This window comes from Perna viridis, chromosome 8 (genome assembly GCF_037379345.1).
Source record: "Perna viridis isolate PV_CMFRI_1.1 ecotype Kerala chromosome 8, ASM3737934v1, whole genome shotgun sequence".
Taxonomy (NCBI): Eukaryota; Metazoa; Mollusca; class Bivalvia; order Mytilida; family Mytilidae; genus Perna; species Perna viridis.
Genome location: NC_142452.1, coordinates 21,751,772 through 21,773,653, shown reverse-complemented (window position 1 = coordinate 21,773,653; position 21,882 = coordinate 21,751,772). Strand labels below are relative to the sequence as shown.

General features: G+C 32.4%; 1 protein-coding gene and 1 long non-coding RNA gene across 4 annotated transcripts in view; one reads left to right on the top strand and one right to left on the bottom strand.

Moving 5' to 3' along the window:
- Nucleotides 1-7,784, bottom strand: part of LOC148609825 (receptor-type tyrosine-protein phosphatase kappa-like) — a 108,285-nt gene extending 100,501 nt beyond the window's left edge. The window contains exon 1 of one of the 2 annotated variants that reach the window (XM_088541155.1): nucleotides 7,617-7,784. In XM_088541155.1, the coding sequence (XP_088397281.1) occupies nucleotides 7,617-7,701 (85 nt within the window). In that variant the 5' untranslated portion in view covers nucleotides 7,702-7,784. Of the gene's footprint in view, nucleotides 1-1,749; nucleotides 1,888-7,616 lie in introns of those variants that run through there. The other variant, XM_088541153.1, reaches the window with a different exon arrangement.
- Nucleotides 7,785-8,003: 219 nt separating this feature from the next.
- Nucleotides 8,004-17,750, top strand: LOC148609824 (uncharacterized). 2 transcript variants are annotated; one of them, XR_015914562.1, is made up of 4 exons: nucleotides 8,004-8,069; nucleotides 12,361-12,433; nucleotides 14,690-17,082; nucleotides 17,530-17,750. It is a non-coding gene; the product is annotated as an uncharacterized LOC148609824 (long non-coding RNA). The 2 variants fall into 2 exon arrangements; XR_015914560.1 differs by having other exon boundaries at nucleotides 14,690-17,750.
- The last annotated feature ends 4,132 nt before the right edge of the window (nucleotides 17,751-21,882 follow it).

Below are 21,882 nucleotides of genomic sequence, written 5' to 3'. Positions count from 1 at the left end.
GAATTTTTCAGGATCAACATTGAATTAATACCACTACGGGAGTAACAACTGCTGTGGTAGGAACTGCAGACCCTCTTTGATAGTTGTTAGTATAGAAGTTAAATATTTTGAAACAGGTTTGGTGCTACATTTTGCAGATCCAGCTATGAAACGTTCTTTGTTTGTTCTTGTGGAGTTTAGGAATTCAGTACATAGACTGAAATCACAGTCATCGTCCTTGGTAGAGAGACAAACAGAGGACAGCACAGATTTATGGTTTTCCACAATCTCTTCTTTGGAGAGTGTGGTAGCAGTATAGGTTTTATCACTGCTTTTATTTTCTACGTCTACCTCAAACATAACTATCGAAATAACCATCTAAAAAAGCAAGAAAATGAACCCTCGGGATTTGAAGTATTTTGAAACTTCTAATACAGAATAAAATGACTTATATCATAAAAATAACCTGATTTATTGTAGGGTAAGACAAATCTCACTACTGAGTTGGTGAATACCTTCGAGGACCTTAGGTTCACCAGCAGTGGCATTGACCCAGTAGTTATTAGATACAAAAAATACCAAATATTTAATTTGGGAATTTCGATATGCCGTACATGTGTTTCAAGGACAACCTCCCAATCAAATGAGTAGGAAAAAAATAATTCCAAAATAAGTTGTTAACAAGAAGTACTAAAACCCATTTCTAATACTGCAATACTTGATAGATATGATAAATAAAATTTGAAATAATTCGGGGTCAGACAATTCTGATTACTAGATTGGTGAATACCCTCGGGAACCTTAGATCCAACAGCAATTTTTTAACAACTTTTCTGATTCTTGGTAAAAATGAAGACAGTCGAAAAAAATCTTGAAAATATATCTTTTAAATACGGCACTAACTTTTGTGTCAAATATGATTGTAGCATAATGTATAAATGAAGCCGTACAAAATGAACCAACTATGTATTTTTTTCAAAATCTGACATTGTCCATAGTATAGACAAATACGATGCAGAAAATTAAACATTCTAAGAAAAAGACGAAAACAGTATATATCAACTTATCATATACAAAATGAAGAATAGAATACCCCCGAAGTGCCCTCTTGAATTGTTGTCATTAGCACAATGTACAAAGAAAGATACTTAAACAACAGCTGCTTATTCAGGTTTAAATCACAGTACATCGTTGATATCCAAACATGTTTTGCGTGAACCTTAACACTAACATCCTAACCTGTGTTAAACCAGGCACTCCACTTACTTTAAAAGCCAAAAACATAAATACGAAAACAAAGGGTTAATTATGAAGATGAGCTTTAAATCATTAAAAAGGTCTATACCAGTCAAATACTTTTTTTTTCTCTTGGTAATCCAGTCAAATACTTTATTTACAAGTGATAAACTTTAGGTATTTTAAGTACCTCTTAGGAGATTTTACGTTAATACGGAAACACAATGATTTGTTTTATTGTACAATGAACGACGATCCGCACCAACGACAAACCTATATAGAAATTTGATGATTTTCTATAGACATATAATTTGTTCCAATTCAGTTTGAATATGTTGCGTATCTGTATTATGGTTAACTCCCTTAAGATTCAAAACAGTTGAAAATAACATGTTTTGCACCATAAAAATCATTTGTATTTAGTTTCATCAGAAATACTAGCACTAAGTCAAGACATTGTGGTGTTTTCTAACTTTCCCATTTACCGTGTTGTGTCATTTGTCTTTATTTGAAATAATAAGTAACTTGACTTACTAGTATTAATTGCTTCCGTTAATCCTACACAACATCCAAAAACTATGAACATATGTCCAAAACTCATTGTCTTAAAGACAAAGCATACACAAACATACATGTAAATACATGTACATATATCTTTAAACTGATGTAATGTACAATTTGCGGTTTAATTGTTTTAAATAGATATAATTGGGACGCAGATATTACAAAAAGCAAAGATACAAGTAAAATGTTCCGGATGTTTTAAGTATCCTTGTTGATATCAAGTACGTACACGCTATAAAGACACCAATATGTATTTTATGAGTGGAGCAAAAATTATCAATTGACTATTTGTATACACATAGTTTTGTGGTCAATTAGAATGGTACACAGATTCGTCTAATTCATAAACCTTACTTTAATTAATAACAACTTATCAAATTCATTCAAACGATTCATTTGAAACAAGCGAATTATGCTTGATTTCTTACACGTCCATTTGTTCAAGTGTCATATACAATTACTATTCATTCTGTGGACTTCTTAAATAATAGGTTCAGACAAAAGCAACTTTACATTTCTTGAGCACACAATAAAAACCCTTGTTTTGTTTGTTTGTTTGTTTTTAATTTATTTGTCTACCTTCGTAGAAATACAACAAACATGGAACAAAATTATCTTCCAGTTCTATGGTGGAAATACTAATTTGCAAAATAACAAACTAGCCAATAACTAAATATTTAATTTTTAATAAATGATAATACACCAAAAGCCTAAAGCCAAAAATGTCAGTGAAAAATGGCTAGAAACCGGGGAATCAATGATTGTAAGGTGTGCGGCAATTTCAGTCCAGATTCTTCAAAATGATATACTTTGTAAAATGAATGAGTGCAAACACTTTAAATTCACAAATTGGCCTGATAGTAGTGTATAAAATTTTAAAATTGTTAATACATGCATCACGTGTGTAGCTACAATACAAATATTTCAGTCATTTTTTTAAATATTTTGCAAATCATATAAATGCGAGGACTTTAAATTTCAATAATGGTTTGAAATTTAATACAATATGTATTATGTCAATATAAGTATTATGCAAATATCGGCGACAGATAATTATTTCAGTCCAAAGTCCCCTGGCCCATCCCCCATTGCACAATCCCACATTCTCCTATGCCAAATCCCACATTTATCCATCCCACATAGACCCATACCACATTGGTCCTTACCCAATAAAACGGGAAGTGTATTCAATACTTAAGTTTCCAATTTAACAGAAACAATATGAATTAAGTTATATTACTGTCGCTCGGAAGTACTTTCTTTCTGACGATGCTCAGATGAGTATTTACTCCTAAAATATTACAAGCGAACAAACGTTGATCAACAGGACAAAATTCAAATAGTCGAACGAATGTGAAAAGAAATGCACATTTTTATACTGCACAAACATTTGTATCAGAGATAATAGTAACATAGTTAAAAACAAGTGAAAGCTGCAAGAATAGCGGCAGTTTTGTCATTCTTTGTCAAACCTGAAATTTGTCATAGAAAAATAAGATGAGAAACATGAAAATGCGACGAGAATGACGAACACATTCAAATGCTACACTCTATACGTCACGATAGGCCACAAAGTTTTTTTCCCTGTGATTCCACTGTGAATTCAGTCTGTCAAATCTTAATCTGTTACAAAATGATAATCAGAAGTTTCCTAACAAATAACTGTTTTAATTTTTAGTCTTCAGTTGGTGCAATTGCTTAAACCCACCATACACCATAAATATCTACTGCTCTTCAGATTTAAATTGCGCAAGTTCATATCCAAACATTTCTTGCGAAGTCTTTTTAGAACTTAGATACATGAGTCTTTGTCTACTAATATACTTAAATTGATATTAGGTTAGTCAGCTATATGAAGTCTTAATCGAGTACATGTATATGTTTAACCTACATGTTTAAAAGGATTCCTTAAATGTTTCAACATAATGTAATGAAAAAAACATGAACAGTTATCAGAGGTTCCAAACGTTGATTTAAACGCGGGTTTGAAGCGAATCTATAGACGATCAGATGTTATATTATCACAATCCCTAATTGGGAATATAAACATGAGGAAGTTATTAGCATTACACGTTTACTCAAAACGTTTTGTTTACCGCGTTCCAAAGCATCATAGAGCACTAAACAATGTATATATTAGTCAGATACTTTATTTGCAAGTAATACACCTTAGGGTTTTTAACCTAATCCCATGAGGTTTTTTGTTGATTAGGAAGTAGAAGGTTTTGATTACAGATCACATTAATGAAATACTCTATTAATAATTTAATGATTTTCTACTTATACATTTTTAATTTCACCTCTGTATTTGAAACTATTGCGCATTTGTATTGAGATTAACACCCTTAAAATTTCAAACATCTGAAATTGTCAATCTTTCAGTGGTGTTTTTAAAGCACCGTAAAAGTTTCATTTGAATTTAGTTCCTTAATACCTCTCAAATGAGGCTGTGTTTGTGCTACCTGATTATATTGTAATATACTGGAAAAAATCAACAGTAATAAAAGCGGGAGATTTATAATGCTGTAGAAATTAAACGTTACAAAAAGCGGGAGATTTATAAAACCTGGTTTGACCCATCTTTTCCCTCGAAAATACTAGTACAAAGCTAGGACCGTTTTGAACTTTCCTTTTGACCTCGTTATTGCCATTTGACCCACGGACTTTTTTTTTACTTCTACTTTTACTTTTACTTTAACTGAGTATTCATCAGTTGCGTAATTTTATTACCCTTCGTCACGCTAATAACAGCAAAGAAACGACGCTGGAATTTTCAAACAACTAAACGTTGTTTTAATGAACATGGTATTCAAAAGAAATAGTGCAGAACAAAGGTTAAATGTTTGATTGTCATCCGTAAAAAATAGAAGTCTAACAACCCGATCAGTGGATAATTGCCTTTCACACAATGAGAAGTATTATTCCTTAATTTTTTGAAAAAAAGTAAATTTCATAACACTGGTGATTTTTATTGCATAACGTCTTAAAATATTTTAATTAAAGCTAAAGAAAAACAAAACAATGCGAAATACAAGTTTTAATATTATTTTGAACTTTGTGTGAAAATAAAACTCATACTATGAACAAACAGTTTTAGGGACATCACTATACAAAGCATGGAGAGCTTATATAAATGTGTTAATGAATGTAAAACACACAGTTCCTTTTTTTTCCGAAATCCCATCGCCTCACTCTCTGTGTAATGCTCCAAATCGTGTTCTGTTCCAAGATGATGAGTTGAATTTAGGTGAAATCCTCGTTACAATGGTTTGATGATCTGAAATGTCAACTTATAGGAAGTAAAGGTTTTTTTGTGACGTTCCTCCTGTGTCCATTCAAACGTTGGTACAAACTTGTTATCGCATGGCTATAAATCAAAAGACGTAGCTGTGAACGTGCTAACATCATCAGCCGAAATGATGCCCTCGACTATAAACCAAAGAAAAAGAACAAAAGGGTTCATTTTGTGCTGACTTACCATGCAGCCTTTGCAAAACTCTTCCAGTTACTTCATTCGAATTGGGAAGTCATTTAATAACATCCCGAGCTCTCCGAAATCTTTCGTGAGGCACATGTTCTGGAATTCCATAGACCTAGGAGTCCAAGAGATGCCCTGGTAAGGGCACAGATTTCATCGCAACCAAACAAAATACAAGGGGCCAATGTCAACCATGTACCCAAATACTGCATTCCCAAACATTTAAAAGCTACTGCACTGGAAAGGAATACGCCATTTTTGCGACGTGACTTGTAAAACTGAAAACACCATATACCTTCTCTTGTGTAGATGTAGTAGGCAGTACGCTGGCGTGACAGAACAACATTTCAGCAGGCGAATGCATGATCATCTCGGTGACTACAAATGTAAACCAGACCTCTCTCATTGTCGCCATCTGAGATCTACCGTACACATCCAGGAGGATCTCCATAACATTATTGTTACGATCATAGATCATAATAACAACTGGTCACAAAGTAAAGGAGTGTCTCTTGAAAGCTTTTGGATGAACAAATTACAAACAATTTCTCAGATGGAATTAACGAGAAAAATAAATCATTTTTAGGTCCTGATCTAAAACCGGTACATCACTTTGCTTTACATTAATACGCTGTACTACCATAATTTGACTTTTCTTAATTGTTTTCCACATTTGATTCATGTCTAGTTTTTGATAAAGGTACAGTTATCCACAGCGTAATTCAGTTTCAGAATCGATGTTTTGATCTCGAACTTCGTTATCTTTATGCTTAAGAAGGATATCGGTTATCCAAAATATTCAATGTTAATTTTACCATCATTTGTTGACGTTGAAGATATTTAGACTATATATATTCTTTACGTTTACATATCTTCCCTGTATCAGTTTCATCCGATGGAGCAGTGTAGCGAATAGCGTAGTCACATTCTGAGATGTTTGTATAATATTGATTTGTTGTGACATGCATCATTAATTTGATCCTTTATCCTAAATAATAACATCGAAATGAACTGCCCCGTACTTCCATACATCGTGTACTAAGTTACAGCCCTAGATGAATCCTACGAGGAGGAATGATCAATCACATTTGATACAAGGAGGAAAATTTAGGCAAAAAGGGGTATACAAACTTCCGAACAATGTTAGACAACTGTCAAATATTTGGTCTTTCCCTCCGTATGACTCTTACCGCTGTGACATTTATGGTGACAACGCCTGCATTAAATTTAAGGTCCTCGACGACTCGGAGTCTATATAAAAATTTCTAGATTTCAATTATCATTAACGAACACAGAGTCCAAAAACCTTACAATCTTACGCCATTTCTATACATTTCCAGTCAAAGATCAAGTAACTCGAAAAATTTATCGTTACACATTTTTTCGTTCGTACAAATCGTACAAAACTCAAGGGGGGAGAAAAAGTCGACCCCATCGATATCCTCCCTTTGGTTTGACATTAGAGCATCTTCATGCAGTGCCAGAACAGTCGCAAAACTTTCATAAGAAAAGTCAATGATATATATACAATGATAGTATTAAAACATTTAAATTACTCAAACCCGCTGACAAAAACAAAGCTGTACTAGTCACAAATAAAACATAAAACGGAAATCAAAAGAATGTTATCCAGGAACCATGTCTTTTCTTACAAAAAAGACCAACAAAATCCATTTTAGAGGGCAAATGTCGAACTTTCATTTGATTCACACCAGTCTTCATCGAAAACGCTCTCGCAAACCATGCTTGTTAAAATTATTAAACACTGATTAAGAAAAATATTATCATATTGTTTTCATTTTTTAAACTGTTCATCATAACTGAACCAAATGAATTGCGTATTTCATCGAGAAAAGTTGAAATTTCTTCCTCTTTTTGTCCAATTAGAAATGAAGGTCAAAATAACAAACAGATTTCAATGTGGCCATAGCTGCCTAAATCTTCAGTCTTTTTGCTTAAGTGAGTTGAAAAGCTTAAATGTGAGAAATTGTACAAATGGATTTTTATAAAAATGTTTCCGTATTGCATATGCATATTCATCATAAATAATGTATTTTAGTTGTTGGATTGGGAACTTTTTTTACAAAGTAAGATAATATTAGAATACTCGTTTATCGATATTTTCACTGAAATGAAGCGTTCATTTCCTCATTAAGTATAATTATAGACATTTTTAGATAAATTACTTTATATTTAGATTTGTAAAGAAGTTGAAAGTAAAAATATTAATTGTAACTGACTAAATAAAGTGCATACTGAAAAGTATATTATCAACCAAATGCCTTAATGTAATATTATTCGATTTTATTTGCTGGAATGTACCTTAACATACTCGTGATATTTATTTCTTATTTCTTACCTGTGTTGACTAAGTCTTCCGATGTAGACCTTGCAAAGCAACTAAATAACACACACGCCACAATTATATTTTCTAGTGTCGTCATTTCTATTTAGGCAAAGCAAGAACACTTCACATTTAACATCAACATAAACGTCTTAGTTGGAGAAAATAGAAGTGATTTTATTTTCAAACACAATACAATGAAAAAAAATGATTCATAACGGAAGATGACTCTTCTTGATAACATCAGATACTTGTTTGTAATCAGATTATTTGTTTCCAATAACTTCGACTCAGGGAATCCTTGTTCTCGTGATAAAATTATTATATAACTGTGACCCTGTACGCCGGACGTGGTGGTAAGCATCATTACATAGCTATGTTTTGTTTGTTTTATGCTTTCCCTTTTGATTTGCGAGGCAAGTTATATATTGATGAACATGGGAACGAAAACAGAAATATCTTTATATTGTATGTTTTATTCCGTAATATGTATGTATATACTTTTTTATATTGTTTTGTCTTTTACGGAGAAGTTTAAATATACAGATTATACGTAAAAGAAAGTGAATATAATATAATATTTACATGACAATAAGTATTAATCCAAGATTTATATTAATTGTCAGTTCATTTAATTTTGTTTTAACTTCCTAACTTGAGAATATCTAGATATTAGCTAATCAAGTAGAAAAAAATTGAATACAAACTATGAACAAATAAATTATTTCAACGGAGTCTCTATCTGATATGTTCCTAGGTAGTTACTATAGAAAATCGGATTTGTGTCTATAGTTCTTGACCACGAACACCATCAGTATAGTCGCATGAATTAGTTGTGTGGATGCACGGGTCAGAGATAAATTTCCCAAATTTGACACAGAGTAAATGGTTCTGTTTGTATGAGGCAGCGTATTGAAATAACATAATGAACTTGTAAATGAAGCTATGATGAACCTGAACAACATTTAATCTGCATGTGGTTTACACGAAGGACAAGTTGAAATCGGATTAAATGTGCATTCGAAAATTTAGATCTCTCAATTTCGAACACGCCATTTTAACTATGTTTTGCTACACCTTATTCGACGTAAATTTACCTTGGTCTATGAGAGTGTCGATATATTCATTCATGTTGTATCAATTTTTAAATCAATCAGTCGATAGCCGAAATTAAGTTTACGATATAACTCTGAAGAAAGATTAACTACTGTTGACTCCATACTTTTTCATAAAGTCATGAAGGGTTCATAATTGGATATAAACAAAATGTTAAATCAACATCATTCAATGTTTTTACATAAATTTAGCAATATTTAATATAGATTGTAAAATTTTATTCAAAGTCTTAAATCTAGAGTTCTTACAGGTAAAGCGTAATTTCCTTACTTTTACGTTGGTTGTTATTTTTCAGACAGTATAATCTAATTAATCTGACCCCGTTTTGACTTGTGGTTCAGACATATGTTTGATTTATCAAGTTTCAAAATAATTGTTGGTCTTTAAAATGTGTCTAGCAGGGTTTAGGATTATTCAGGGCTCATTTTAAGCTCTGTTCTCATAGACAAATTGGCCAAATTTGCACATGTACTTTATTTGCATATGTGTTATTGTACACACAGATACAAATTCGTCCATGTTAACGCATCTACCTATATCAGTAAATTTGCATCATATGCAAATTTGCAAGCTAAAGTTACATGCACAAATATTCCATATGCGTGTAAAATCCAAATTGTGAAGCGATTACATGAGTTTTTGTTGGGTGTTATTTTAAACATTTTTAATCAAGCAGTCAAGCAATATTGGGTCTTCTGTTGAACCATTCTCACAATGAATAGCCTTAAAAGACGACAGAAATTGACGTGGGTATTTGATAGTTAATATGTTTGATGCTAGAAACATTCACTGAACGACAGTTGTTTTAGTTCCAACTTCTTCTGACCCTGCACATTTTACATAATTTAACTAGTATTGAACATACTAATAATATATAATATATTAATAAATAATATTACTAAAGCTGATAGTTTACCGCATCCTTATGATGCGTACCATGGTGGCGCAGCTATTTTATACAAGCGTTCACTTCAGTTTTCTATAAATGAAATGCATAATTTAGATTCAGAAAGAATAGTAGATATAGAGTTGAAAGGTCAATCATTTGGTTCTATCTTTATATTCTGCGTTTACTTACCATCTAACGAAAACATAGACCAATATAAAGACATATGTATATTTTTATTTGTATAGTATAAATATATCTATAACCATTCAGATTATCAACACATGTTCTTAACTTTCATTACATTGTAAAATACATTACATAAGTGTGTCTTTTGAATGGAAATTGACACGTTTAAAAGACAGTGTTGTATTACAGGGTGTTCAAATGGGGGTTATCGGTCAAAGGTAAGGCGGAAGTAAAACATGTGTTGACCATAACTCTACTTATGACAAATTTTCTTATATTTGTAAACCCCATTTTACCTTTTTCCATTCTCACTTGCTGATGAAAAATAAATTGACAAAAGCAGTTGATAGGAAAAAAAAGCAATAAAACCCTCTAAAAATTAGGAGCCTAACAAAGACTCCAAGATTTGCTCTATCACATCAAAAAATCCCTACTATCAGGTGTTTGTGTTGTGTTTGATATCATATAAGGCACCATAAATTCACTGCAAAAGTAGTTTATGATCCTAGATGACGTAAAACTGCAAAAAAGCGTAATCAATTTTAAAGATATCAGTTTATTCAACTTAGTCCTCTCACAGGTTATACCTGCCTCATAGTGATTTTGGTGATTATGACGATGATGATGATGAGAATGATAATGGCAAAAGCGTGTAATCGATATTCCAATGAACAACGATTTCAAAAATAATTCGCTCACGCTCATCGCTTGAGACCGTCTAAATATCAACCAATGGAATTTATGTTTTCTATATAAAGACTATAAAGCAATACTCTCACAATAAGCATATGTCTCTAGTCAATTTGATAACATTGCAACGCTTAAAAAATCAATAACAACATAGTCGACAAATGCAGACATGTAATAACTAAAATTCTAAAATAACTAAAATTCTCAAGAATGCATTTATTGTTTCAACACTCAATCAATAAATGACAAACAACACTTGCATCATGTGATATATTCTATATTTGTTTTCCGACCAATTTTAGAAGTGTGTACACTTATAAACTAAGTATTTTCGAGCCAGTTTCCTTAACGAACAATTGACCACCAAACAAAGTTTAAAGCAATACAAATTCAACATAATACTAAATTATTCAGGGATGTCTAATTACAATATATATATTTGCAAAAGTGCCAATTTAATATATTGTATGCCCGAACTGCGAAGAGATATATATCGGCCAGACCGGAAATGCATTATCAGAACGAATGAGGGTACACCGTCAACAAATCAGAGATTCCGCATATAGACAAATACCGCTAAGTGCACACACTGAAACTTGTGGCGGTGGAATTTTTTTTATTTTTCCATTTTATAAAGTTAAATCTCCGATAGACACTTTAAGGGAGTTGAAAGAACGAAAGTTTATTGAAAAAATTAAACCTATCTTAAAAGGACGTTAAATTCAATTTTTATTATAAGTATTAGCTTACACTTTCAGTTTCGTTTTAACTCTATTTATAACGTTGAATCTATTTATAACGTTACTAAGTCGTTCTATATCTGTAACGTCACTGAAACGTAACTTAGATACCATTGTAGTTTTTCACCTGAAGATCGTCTATGAAGACGTGAAAGTAATAGTGAATTATAAATATGGAACTGCTGGTTGTGTTGTAACTTTATTTGACAAATATATATATATATATAAAGTCTAAAGGATTGTACAACAATACCGATAAAGATGTTAACACACTATAATAAAGTATATAATGGGCAACATTTTCAGTCAAGACACTCAGTTTATTTAAGGCACTGAAGAAGGTCATTTGTTGACTGAAAATTTTGCCCATTATATACTTTATTATAGTGTGTTAACATCTTTATCGGTATCGTTGTACAATCATTTAGACTTATATAATTATTTTTGTTTGTGCTGCATCGTCATGACTGGACGATCTGATACCCATTAAGTTTGCTGGTTGGCAGATTCCTTTAGACTTTATATAAATATATATATTCTAACATCGTTGGGAATTTTTCAGACCTATATATAGATTTAAATGTTCTGTATACATTTGTATTCCGATATAACATTTAAAAGGTAGGAAGCCTGGTTTATATACCTGTCAGTCTGTTGAATTTGAAAACAAACACTTTCCTTTACATTAAATTTTCATGTTCAGCAAATATTCAAGAATTGGCAATGATAAAAATTTTGTCTATTGAAAAAAAATATAAATTTTCCATGTGTATATCGTTTATTATTATTATAAGTTGATTTTAAAACATATTTTTATCTTTAAACATGAGAGAAGTAGCTCTGAATTTAATTGAATAAGGTCGTGTCAATATTTTTTTATCAATTGAGATACAACAAAATTATTATAATTAATCAGATTACAGTATTTATCTCAAATTAATTTATAACGATATATATGATAGACGAATATATATTATTTTGGGGATAAACTTGTTAAACTCTTTTGTCAAAAATAATAATTTATCGCACTTGATTTCTATGAAATGTGCAAAGCTGTGTCTTTAAGTACCTATCGATTTTTGGGTCAAAAGGTCAGTAATAGAAGCTTAATAATTTTAATGTTTATTATGTATTTTAGAGTTGAATTACTACAATAAAAAGGCTTTCTATTTGTGATATGAACATAATGGTTCGACCAATCTTCGCATCGTGTAAGTATTTTCCAGAATCTACATTTAAGGAGGTAGACATAGGGTAAGTGACATTACTCTTGAAATCAGTGATATATTGTATCATATCCAATTTCAACAAAGCCTATCAAGCTTCCATTTGAAACAGAAAGAAAGAATAATCAAGGGAACCAAGGTTATAGTGGTAATGAAAGTAATGTAATCCAGGGACAAAGACCAGACGTGGAAAACAGACATACACAACAAAGAACATAAAGTAACTAAAATCATACATACAAAGTAACAAAAGTAAATGAGCAACTCGGACTCCATTAAAAATGTGAGCATGGACCAGGTGCACCGGTAGGTTAAGCGTCCTCTGCTTTTCTAGAAACACCCGCCGAGTTGCTCATAAAACGTCAAGTCCAGGGTAGACAAACGAGGAAAGGAAAACTATGACCTGTTGAATAAATCAGTTGTTATGGTGCAGATGGATACACCATAACGATCAACGAGTTCATGATGACGACCATAAAACTTCTGTAGCGATGACTTCAATCTTGTAGCAACATAACCCTGTTCCAGAAGCCTATTTGTTAGAGTTCTAGCGCGTCTGCGTAGTTTCGGCAAGCTCTGGCATAACGTATGGGTTGTGATATGAACACTCCATACGCAGGGGCCGACGGGATGTTGCCACAGATGAAAGGAAAGTATACAATTTTGAATGATAAGGCATCACGTTTGTCGTAAAATTTTGTCAAAAGTTTTTCTCTACCATCGATTTCTAAGTATAGGTCAAGATATGAGGTTGACTTCACAGTGTCTGTAGTATCCTTTATCTCAAGTTCTTTTGGGTAGATGCGATGTATCAAATCCCCGAAATTAGGATTGTTTAAAGATAATACGTCATCTATATAGCAAAAACTGAGATTGAAGGATCTAGCCAAACGATATTCTTTCTTTCTGATCAGATCTGCTATAAAGTCAGCCTCATAAGAATGAAGAAATAGGTCAGCAAGTAAAGGAGCACAATTTGTTCCCATTGGAATGCTGACCGTTTGTTGACAAACACGTCCCCCACACTGGACAAATATTTTGTCCATTAAAAATTCCAGCATTTTGTAAACATGTTCCTCTGTATATTTAGAAGATGATTTGGAATTATTTCTTACAAAGTCTGAGGAATCTCTACCAAGAACCATATATTTGTATCTAGGTGTACCATCTTTTTTTGGAAAAACAACGATGTATAATGTTTTTATGTCGGGATTTTAACTGAGTATGGGGAACAGAAGTATACAGTGTTGAGCAATCATAGGTTTTATTGTTATTATATTCAGATAATAGTCTTGAACTGAATGTATCCAAAATATCTTTCGAATTTTTCAGGATCTACATTGAATTAATACCACTACGGGAGTAACAAGTGTTGTGGTAGGACTGCAGACCCTCTTTGACAGTTGTGAGTATAGAAGTTAAAAGTTTTGAAAGGGGTTTGGTGGTACATTTTGCAGATCCAGCTATGAAACATTGTTTGTATGGATTCTTGTGGAGTTTAGGAATCCAGTACATAGATGGTAAATGACAATCATCGTCCTTGGTAGAGAGACCAAAAGAGGATAGCACAGATTTATGGTTTTCCACAATCTCTTCTTTGGAGAGAGTGGTAGCAGTATAGGTCTTAAAATTGCTAATATTTTCTACGTCTACCTCTTATAATAAACATTTAATATAAAACGTTTTGCAGACAAAAACAATGTTGTTTTGGGTTTTGTCTGCTGGTACGACAACATATTTGTCATGTATAGTAGACAATGTTTTTGCTACATCAGGGTCTTTGAAAACTGATGTAGCCTAGGCACTCATTGACCTACGCAGTCCAAATTAGTCCAAGTTACTTTGATGCTTACATGAAATTGATGTAAAATGCTGAATACAAACGTTCCAATGATTTGTAAGAGTTGTGTCCCATTACCCTGGGTCTACTACATTCATTGATATAAAAAGAAATGACAAAAAAATCAAAATGTTACGAAATTTGGAATACGTTTATCTTAGTGTAGAAAATAAAAATGCAGCATGTATGACGATTTATTTAAAGATCAATGGCTTTGAATTTAAAAAGAACAAAACATTCGTTTTGAATCACGTCATTGTTAAATTGTAGAAAATATTAGAGTTCATGAAAAGAAAGTACTATGGAAAAAAAATTGATGATAGTATAAAGCATAAATAAGTAGTCGTATCTAACAAAAACATACTACAAATGCTTATGAGTTTTATTGTTTTATCTTGCAGCAAAAGGTATTTATTGTTACTGTTATATCTGACATACCGTATATCGGATTATTTCTACGGGTTTAGAATTCGCATTTTTGTTGAAGAAAGGTTAACAAAAATGTTGGCCTGGCAAATGCTATGCGAGTAGTGAGTAATAATTATATTTTTCAGCATTTTTGTTTGCGTCTTCAGATTAACAGATAGGAAATGTAAAGTTACTGAAATACGATATATTTAATAAGCGGCTCACTACTATCTATAGATTTATGGTTTAAGTGTCCGTCTCTGAACGAATCAGACAGAGAATGAAACTTGGTCAATAAAAACACCATATTGAAAGGTTTACTTGCACAATCAGAATCAAGGACAAATACAAGACTTTTCATAATTTCATTAAAATGCACTGAAAATTAACATTTAAAGGACAAATGACTCTGTCAAAAAAATTTTTTGTTTAATTCTATTGGAAATGTATGAGAAAATTTAATCCAGCAGAGATAAAATAATGGTATTTTAAATAAAGCAATGTTGAATTAAATTATAATGTCAGATCGGTTGGTTTTGACATGCATGGTTCTGATTTTCACCATTTTGCCTGATTTTTACAAAACATTCACTAAACAGTTTGTTGTTATATGTGTTCTTCTCTATATCATGTCTTCCTTATATTATTTTGATAAAGATATATGATAAATCGATTCCTTTTAGTTCTGTTACTGGTGCTTGGCAATGCCATATACATATTTGTTTATATAAAACACTACCTTATATTTTATTATTATCTCAGAGTGAAATATATTTTAATAGTTTCTAAATGGAGAAAGACATTTCTTCCCTCACGTGCTCATTCTTCATTTACCGAATTTACGCTATTGATATTTATGTAGCAAAGAGGTACTTTATGGGTTAAATATCACATACTAATGTTTAAACATTTTGTGGAGTATGTTTCACAAAATTTGAATTAAAACAATGTGATAAAGTGCTTTTTTTATCATTCTTCTATGGGCCAGCAAAAATATAACATAATTGTATCATTTTCTTTAAAAGGGGGATAAATCTAGTTTCCTTAGAGAGTCTTTCAAAACTCTCACCTGAAATATCTTTTACTAGAAGTGACCATGTCAAAATTTATATTTCGTATCAAATTTGTTCAAGCTACATTACGTCAGAAAACAATGTGCGTCCTTTTATTTAAATTAATTCAAAAGCAAAATTAGCAAACGAATCTGGGCGATGTGAATTGTTGAATTGGAAATGGGGATAGATTATGGGAGAATGCGGATTAGAGTATGGAATATGGGGTCTTTACATTTAAGGATTAGTAATAATGAATAAAAAATAACATAAATTTTCCTAGTGCATATTGTTTATTGCGCAAAGTGCAATAAACAATATGCACATGTAATATTTATGTTATTTTTTCAATAAACAAATTTTTAGCATAGCCAATTTTTATAAATTAATTTTAAAACATATATTTATCTTTAGACATGAGAAAAGTAGCTCTGAATTTAACTGAATAGGGGCGTGTCAATATTTTATTATCAATTGAGATATAACAATATTATATTAACCAATCAAATTACAGTATTTATCTCAAATCAATTTATAATCGATTATAATCATTTAAACCCACATTGTTCATGTATATATCCTAATTTCTTATTGTTAACTTAAGTGTTTCTTACATGTAAGTTTAGAATTTTCAAATGTTCTTTTAGATGAATTAAATGTTAAATAAAAACCTCATCTTAATTGTATAAATGAAATAACAATACACAAAAAATAGCGACTGTCTATTTTGTTAATGGAATACAAATTCGACTAGATATAGTAAACCTAAAAGGTGTACACGATGTTTGTTCGATTTTATTTGTAAAGTTTAAAAAAAATAATATGCTTTACTTATACCCCGCTTGTAAATTAAGAGATATAGCGATCATGCTGTCCGTCCATCCATCTGTTCAGTTATTCTTTTAAATATAGAATTTAATAGAATCGATAAAATTTCACAGTCTTTATAAAAACAAGGCAATTGTGCACGTCTTTTTCATCTGAATGACTTTCATTTTTATATGCAAAAAAAAAATCGTCATTAGTCGACAGTTGGTCTTCTTAAGCAGATACTATTTTCAAATCACTAAATGGAATTTACAATGAATGTTTTGTCAGTTCTTCTTCACCGTCATTTTTATTGGATTACAAAGTTATATGTTACGCCTGTTACAATCATTCAATGTATATCATTTGTATACAACCCTGATCCAACGCTGGTTGAGAAACCGAATTTCACCATTCCAGCAAGTTGAACAAACTACAACTACCGATTTTACGGAACGTACATTCCTTGTCCTGTTGGATCCCCACCTGCAGAAAGTGGCCAAACGTGTTAAAGATAAAATTTCGGAGTACGTTTAAATGATTGATTGATATCGGAAACAAATGGGTAGAGTCAGGCAAAGATACATAGGAAATTTTTCAAAATAAAAATGATCAATTTTAATACTTTTTTGTGAAATATTTAACAACTTCTGTTATTGTCAGCACCAGCCACATTCCCAGTTTCGTCTTCAAGAATTTTTGACCAAAAATATTTCTTTGTAGTAAATAGCTTAATATCACAAATAACAATGGACCTGAGTCAGACAATAGTTCTTTACAGGCATTTTAATGCAACTTCTATTTCGTATTCATCCAGCTTTCATATCTGAGACTGTACAAAAAGTTGATAATTTTGGTGGCATTTAAAGTGTCTCTAATATCTCGATTCCTACTAGAACTGGACATATACCATACAATATGAGTTAGCTGACCTATTGAATAAATTAAATCAGATGATTGTCCCTTTTTTACAGGCATAATATATATACAACATAAGCAGGAATTGGTATCTTGCACAAAGGACACAATGCTTAATACTATTCAACCTCACAGCAGACGAACAAATATTTAGCAAGAGTTCTTGCTCATTGTTTCGTTGTGTACTGGTAATGCTAATAAACTGAATGCAGTTAAATAAGCAAAATACTTTTCGCTATATGTAAACTAATGATATATTAAAATGTCCTCCACTTGTCTTGAACATAAAATTTTACAAGGGTCACATACGCTTATTCCTATGTGTTATATACTATAAGAGAGGTTTATACGAATCGTCCGTTTGACATGTTTATTCTTCCTGTAATTAAGCACATATGAAAACATTGAACATACATACTTTTGTGTGTAAAGACATTTTCTGTTATAAAAATTCTCGAAAGTATTTACCAGCAGTAGTCAGAATTGTTGTAAATTACTAAGTTCATTTGCCCTTACACACTGAGGCGTTATTCCGTGTATTACACTTGCTAAAACTTCTCGGTACAGGATTTGGCTTCTTATTTTGGCAATTCTATACAATGTATTTTTAACTACATCTTTCGTTTTGGTTCAAATGCTGCAATGTTACTATCTTAAAAATATGAACAACATATCGAAATCAAGTAGTATATTGAATTTTCTACCAACCACTCAGACGACCCAATTGCCGCTGGGACAAACGTCCTCGAGGGTATTGACCAGTCTAATAGTCAGAATAGTCATAACTTTATATCATCATTAAATTACATATAGTTCTACCGAATTCAAAACTATTTAACCACCGAGGCTTGATTTCTTAATTAGAACCCTGACGAATTTGGTGCTGGCTTTGTAGTTTTGTACCGATGTTTTCAGTTTAAGGTCGTTCGTGTATTCTATTTCATGTTGAATTAAGATCTTCCTATATATTTGATTATAATGTTGCCGATGATATCCCGATGATATGCAACTACTTGATACACGTGTACAGCGTACCGAAGTATATATTATCGATAAAAGGGCTTTTTTCAAATGGTTTTTAATTGTAATCAATGTAAGAAACAGGATTAGCTGATATAGTTAATGTTTAATTGTCCACCATTCATAATTTTCCAGTCCTGATTCCAAAGACGACCCACAATACACAAAAAAACTGACAAGAGAATTTTCACTGTTCAAATTTGTACTTTCATATTTATTTTAAAGTTATATTTCATATAAAGTTTTTTTTTTTAAATATCTGATTTTTTCTAGACGGATGATCATTCTGATACGTTATGTAATTATTGCATATTTTCCTCAGTATCCTTCATTGCTTAAGCACTATGCTTTGTGTTGTTTTCTCCTTGATATCACATGATGAGGATACTGTTACATCACCTGGTTAGTTATTCAAGGTTTTTAACAATTGAACAGATTTTTATCAAATTATTTGGTTGTTCTGAGCGGAGCTTAACTTCCTACTGCAAAAAAAGAGTTCTTAAAGAATAATTTTAATTGAGGTATGTTTTTCATGTAAGCTTAATCAGATTTGACTTGTTAATAGTGTTTAACATGTTGTAAGCGAATTTCTGGACGGAAGATTAAAAAGAGTAATCAGGGGAACCAAAGTTATAGCGGTAATCAAAATAATGTAATCCAGGGACAAAGACCAGACATGGAAAACAGACATACACAACAAAGAACATAAAGTAACTAAAATCATACATACAATGTATAAAAAGCAAATGAGGAACTCGGACTCCACTAAAAACTGGGATCATGGACCAGGTGCACCGGTAGAGTAAGCGTCCTCTGCTTTTCTAGAAACAACCGCGTAGTTGCTCATAAAAAGTCAAGTCCAGGATAGACAAACGAGGAAAGGAAAACTATGACCTCTTGAATATATCAGTTTCCATGGTGCAGATGGATACACCATAACGATCAATGAGTTCACGACGACAATTATAAAACTTCTGTAGTGATGACTTCAATCTTGTAGCAACATAACCATGTTCTGGAAGCCTACTTGTTAGAGTTCTAGCGCGATACAAAACGTCTGCGTAGTTTCGGCAAGCTCTGGCATAACGTATGAGTTGTGATATGAATAATCCATACGCAGGTGCTGAAGGGATGTCGACATCAGGCAGATGAAATTCTGAAGGAAAACCCATCACGTTTGTCGTAAAGTTTAGTCATTAGTTTTCCTTTACCATCGATTTCTAAGTGTAGGTCAAGATATGAGGCTGACTTCACAGTGGTGTCTGTAGTATCCTTTATCTCAAGTTCTTTTGGGTAGATGCGATATATCAAATCCCCGAAATTAGGATTGTTTAAAGCTAATACGTCATCTATATAGCGGAAACTGAGATTGAAGGATCTAGCCAGATATTCTTTCTTTCTGATCATATCAGCTATAAAGTTAACCTCATAAGAGTGAAAGAATAGGTCAGCAAGTAAAGGAGCACAATTTGTTCCCATTGGGATGCCGACCGTTGAAAAACACGCCCCCTACACACGGACAAATATGTTGTCGATTAAAATTTCCAGCATTTTGTAAACATATTCCTCTGCATATTTGGAAGAGGATTTGGAATTATTTCTCACAAAGTATGAGGAATCTCTACCAAGAACTATATATTTGTATCTAGGTGTACCATCTTTTTTGGAAAAAAAACACCGATGTATAATGTTTTTAAGTCGGGATTTTAACTGAGTATGGGGAATAGAAGTATACAGTGTTGAGCAATCATAGGTTTTAATGCTATTATATTCAGATAATAGTCTTGAACTGATTGACTCTAATACCACTACGGGAGTAACAAGTGTTGTGGTAGGACTGCAGATCCTCTTTGACAGTTGTGAGTATAGAAATTAAAAGTTTTGAAAGAAATTTGGTGGTACATTTTGCAGATCCAGCTATGAAACGTTGTTTGTATGGATTCTTGTGGAGTTTAGGAATCCAGTACATAGACGGTAAATGACAATCATCGTCCTTGGTAGAGAGACCAAAAGAGGATAGCACAGATTTATGGTTTTCCACAATCTCTTCTTTGGAGAGAGTGGTAGCAGTAAAGGTCTTTTCACTGCTAATATTTTCTACGTCTACCTCTGATAATAAACATTGGATGAACAACGTTTTGCAGACAAAACAATGTTGTTTTGGGCTTTGTCTGCTGGTACGACAACATATTTGTCATGTATAGTAGACAATGTTTTTGCTACATCGGGGTCTTCGAAAACTGATGTAGCCTAGGCACTCATTGACCTATTTAAAACATTTCATTCGTTTCAAAATTAAAGACCTCACGACCTGGCCTTTAACCACTCTGACAGAGAATCAATGTCTTCCTGTTCTCGTTTTATCCCTTTTTTGCATAATGCTCGACGGCATCCATAAGAACTTTAAAGTTATAATTCCAATTTATATAGCGTGGTTCACGGTACTTTGGACCTTTAGAAAGGATATTACGCAGGAGATTCGTTTTCGATAATGGTTAAATATCCCGTAACGACGTGACTACAAGGATCATATTTGAATGGAGAGGTTTTGCAAGAACAGTCAGGTGGTTTAGCCGTGAAGTCCTCAATCTCGAGGTTCTGCAATAGCCTTTTATTATTGAAAATTTTGGATGCAATGGGTGAAGTACATAAATATGAAATAATTGGTATGGACTTGACTTTGAAATATGGGGGAATTTTGTTGGTAACGTTTTTGTTATGGAGGACGTTAGCCAAATTAATTGCATCTATACCTTTGTTGACAAACGGTAGTGGAAGAAATTATCGTTTTTCTTCATCTTGACTTTTCACACAAACTGGTTTAAAGAGTCCGTGGACACCAATATCCAAAATGAAGTTTGGTTCTAATGTGATGAAGTCCAAGAGGTTTTTGTATGAAAGGAAGGAGACCATTTATGGCGACTTCATGTAACTTAGGTGACGTATAGTGGCAATGGCCATGATTCCTTTCCCGTTTTGGATTTTTGTCAAATAAATTCATCACATTTATGCTATTGTTATATTGGCTTGAAAGGTTTCCTATACTTTTGATGTTGTCATTGCATCCGTAAGGTATTGCAGTACCTAGTCTGCGTATCCAGTACTCCTTTCCTTCCCTACGATAGTTTTTATTTAGAACAGGACTGTTCGTAGGATGGTAAATTTGACAACTTTTAAAGAGAATAATGCTTTTAATATTTATACAAACACTCGATCGTATTTTCACGTTGATTTGGTCAGGATTTTTACTTTATTAATTTAAGGCAGATGGTGGCAAATGAAGAGAACTTTTTATGGTCTTCTGTCACCCGAATATTTCCCATTAGAGTTTTGGATAGACACAGACTGAAACCTGAAATACGACATTCCTTCTCAACAGCCCTCTCTCA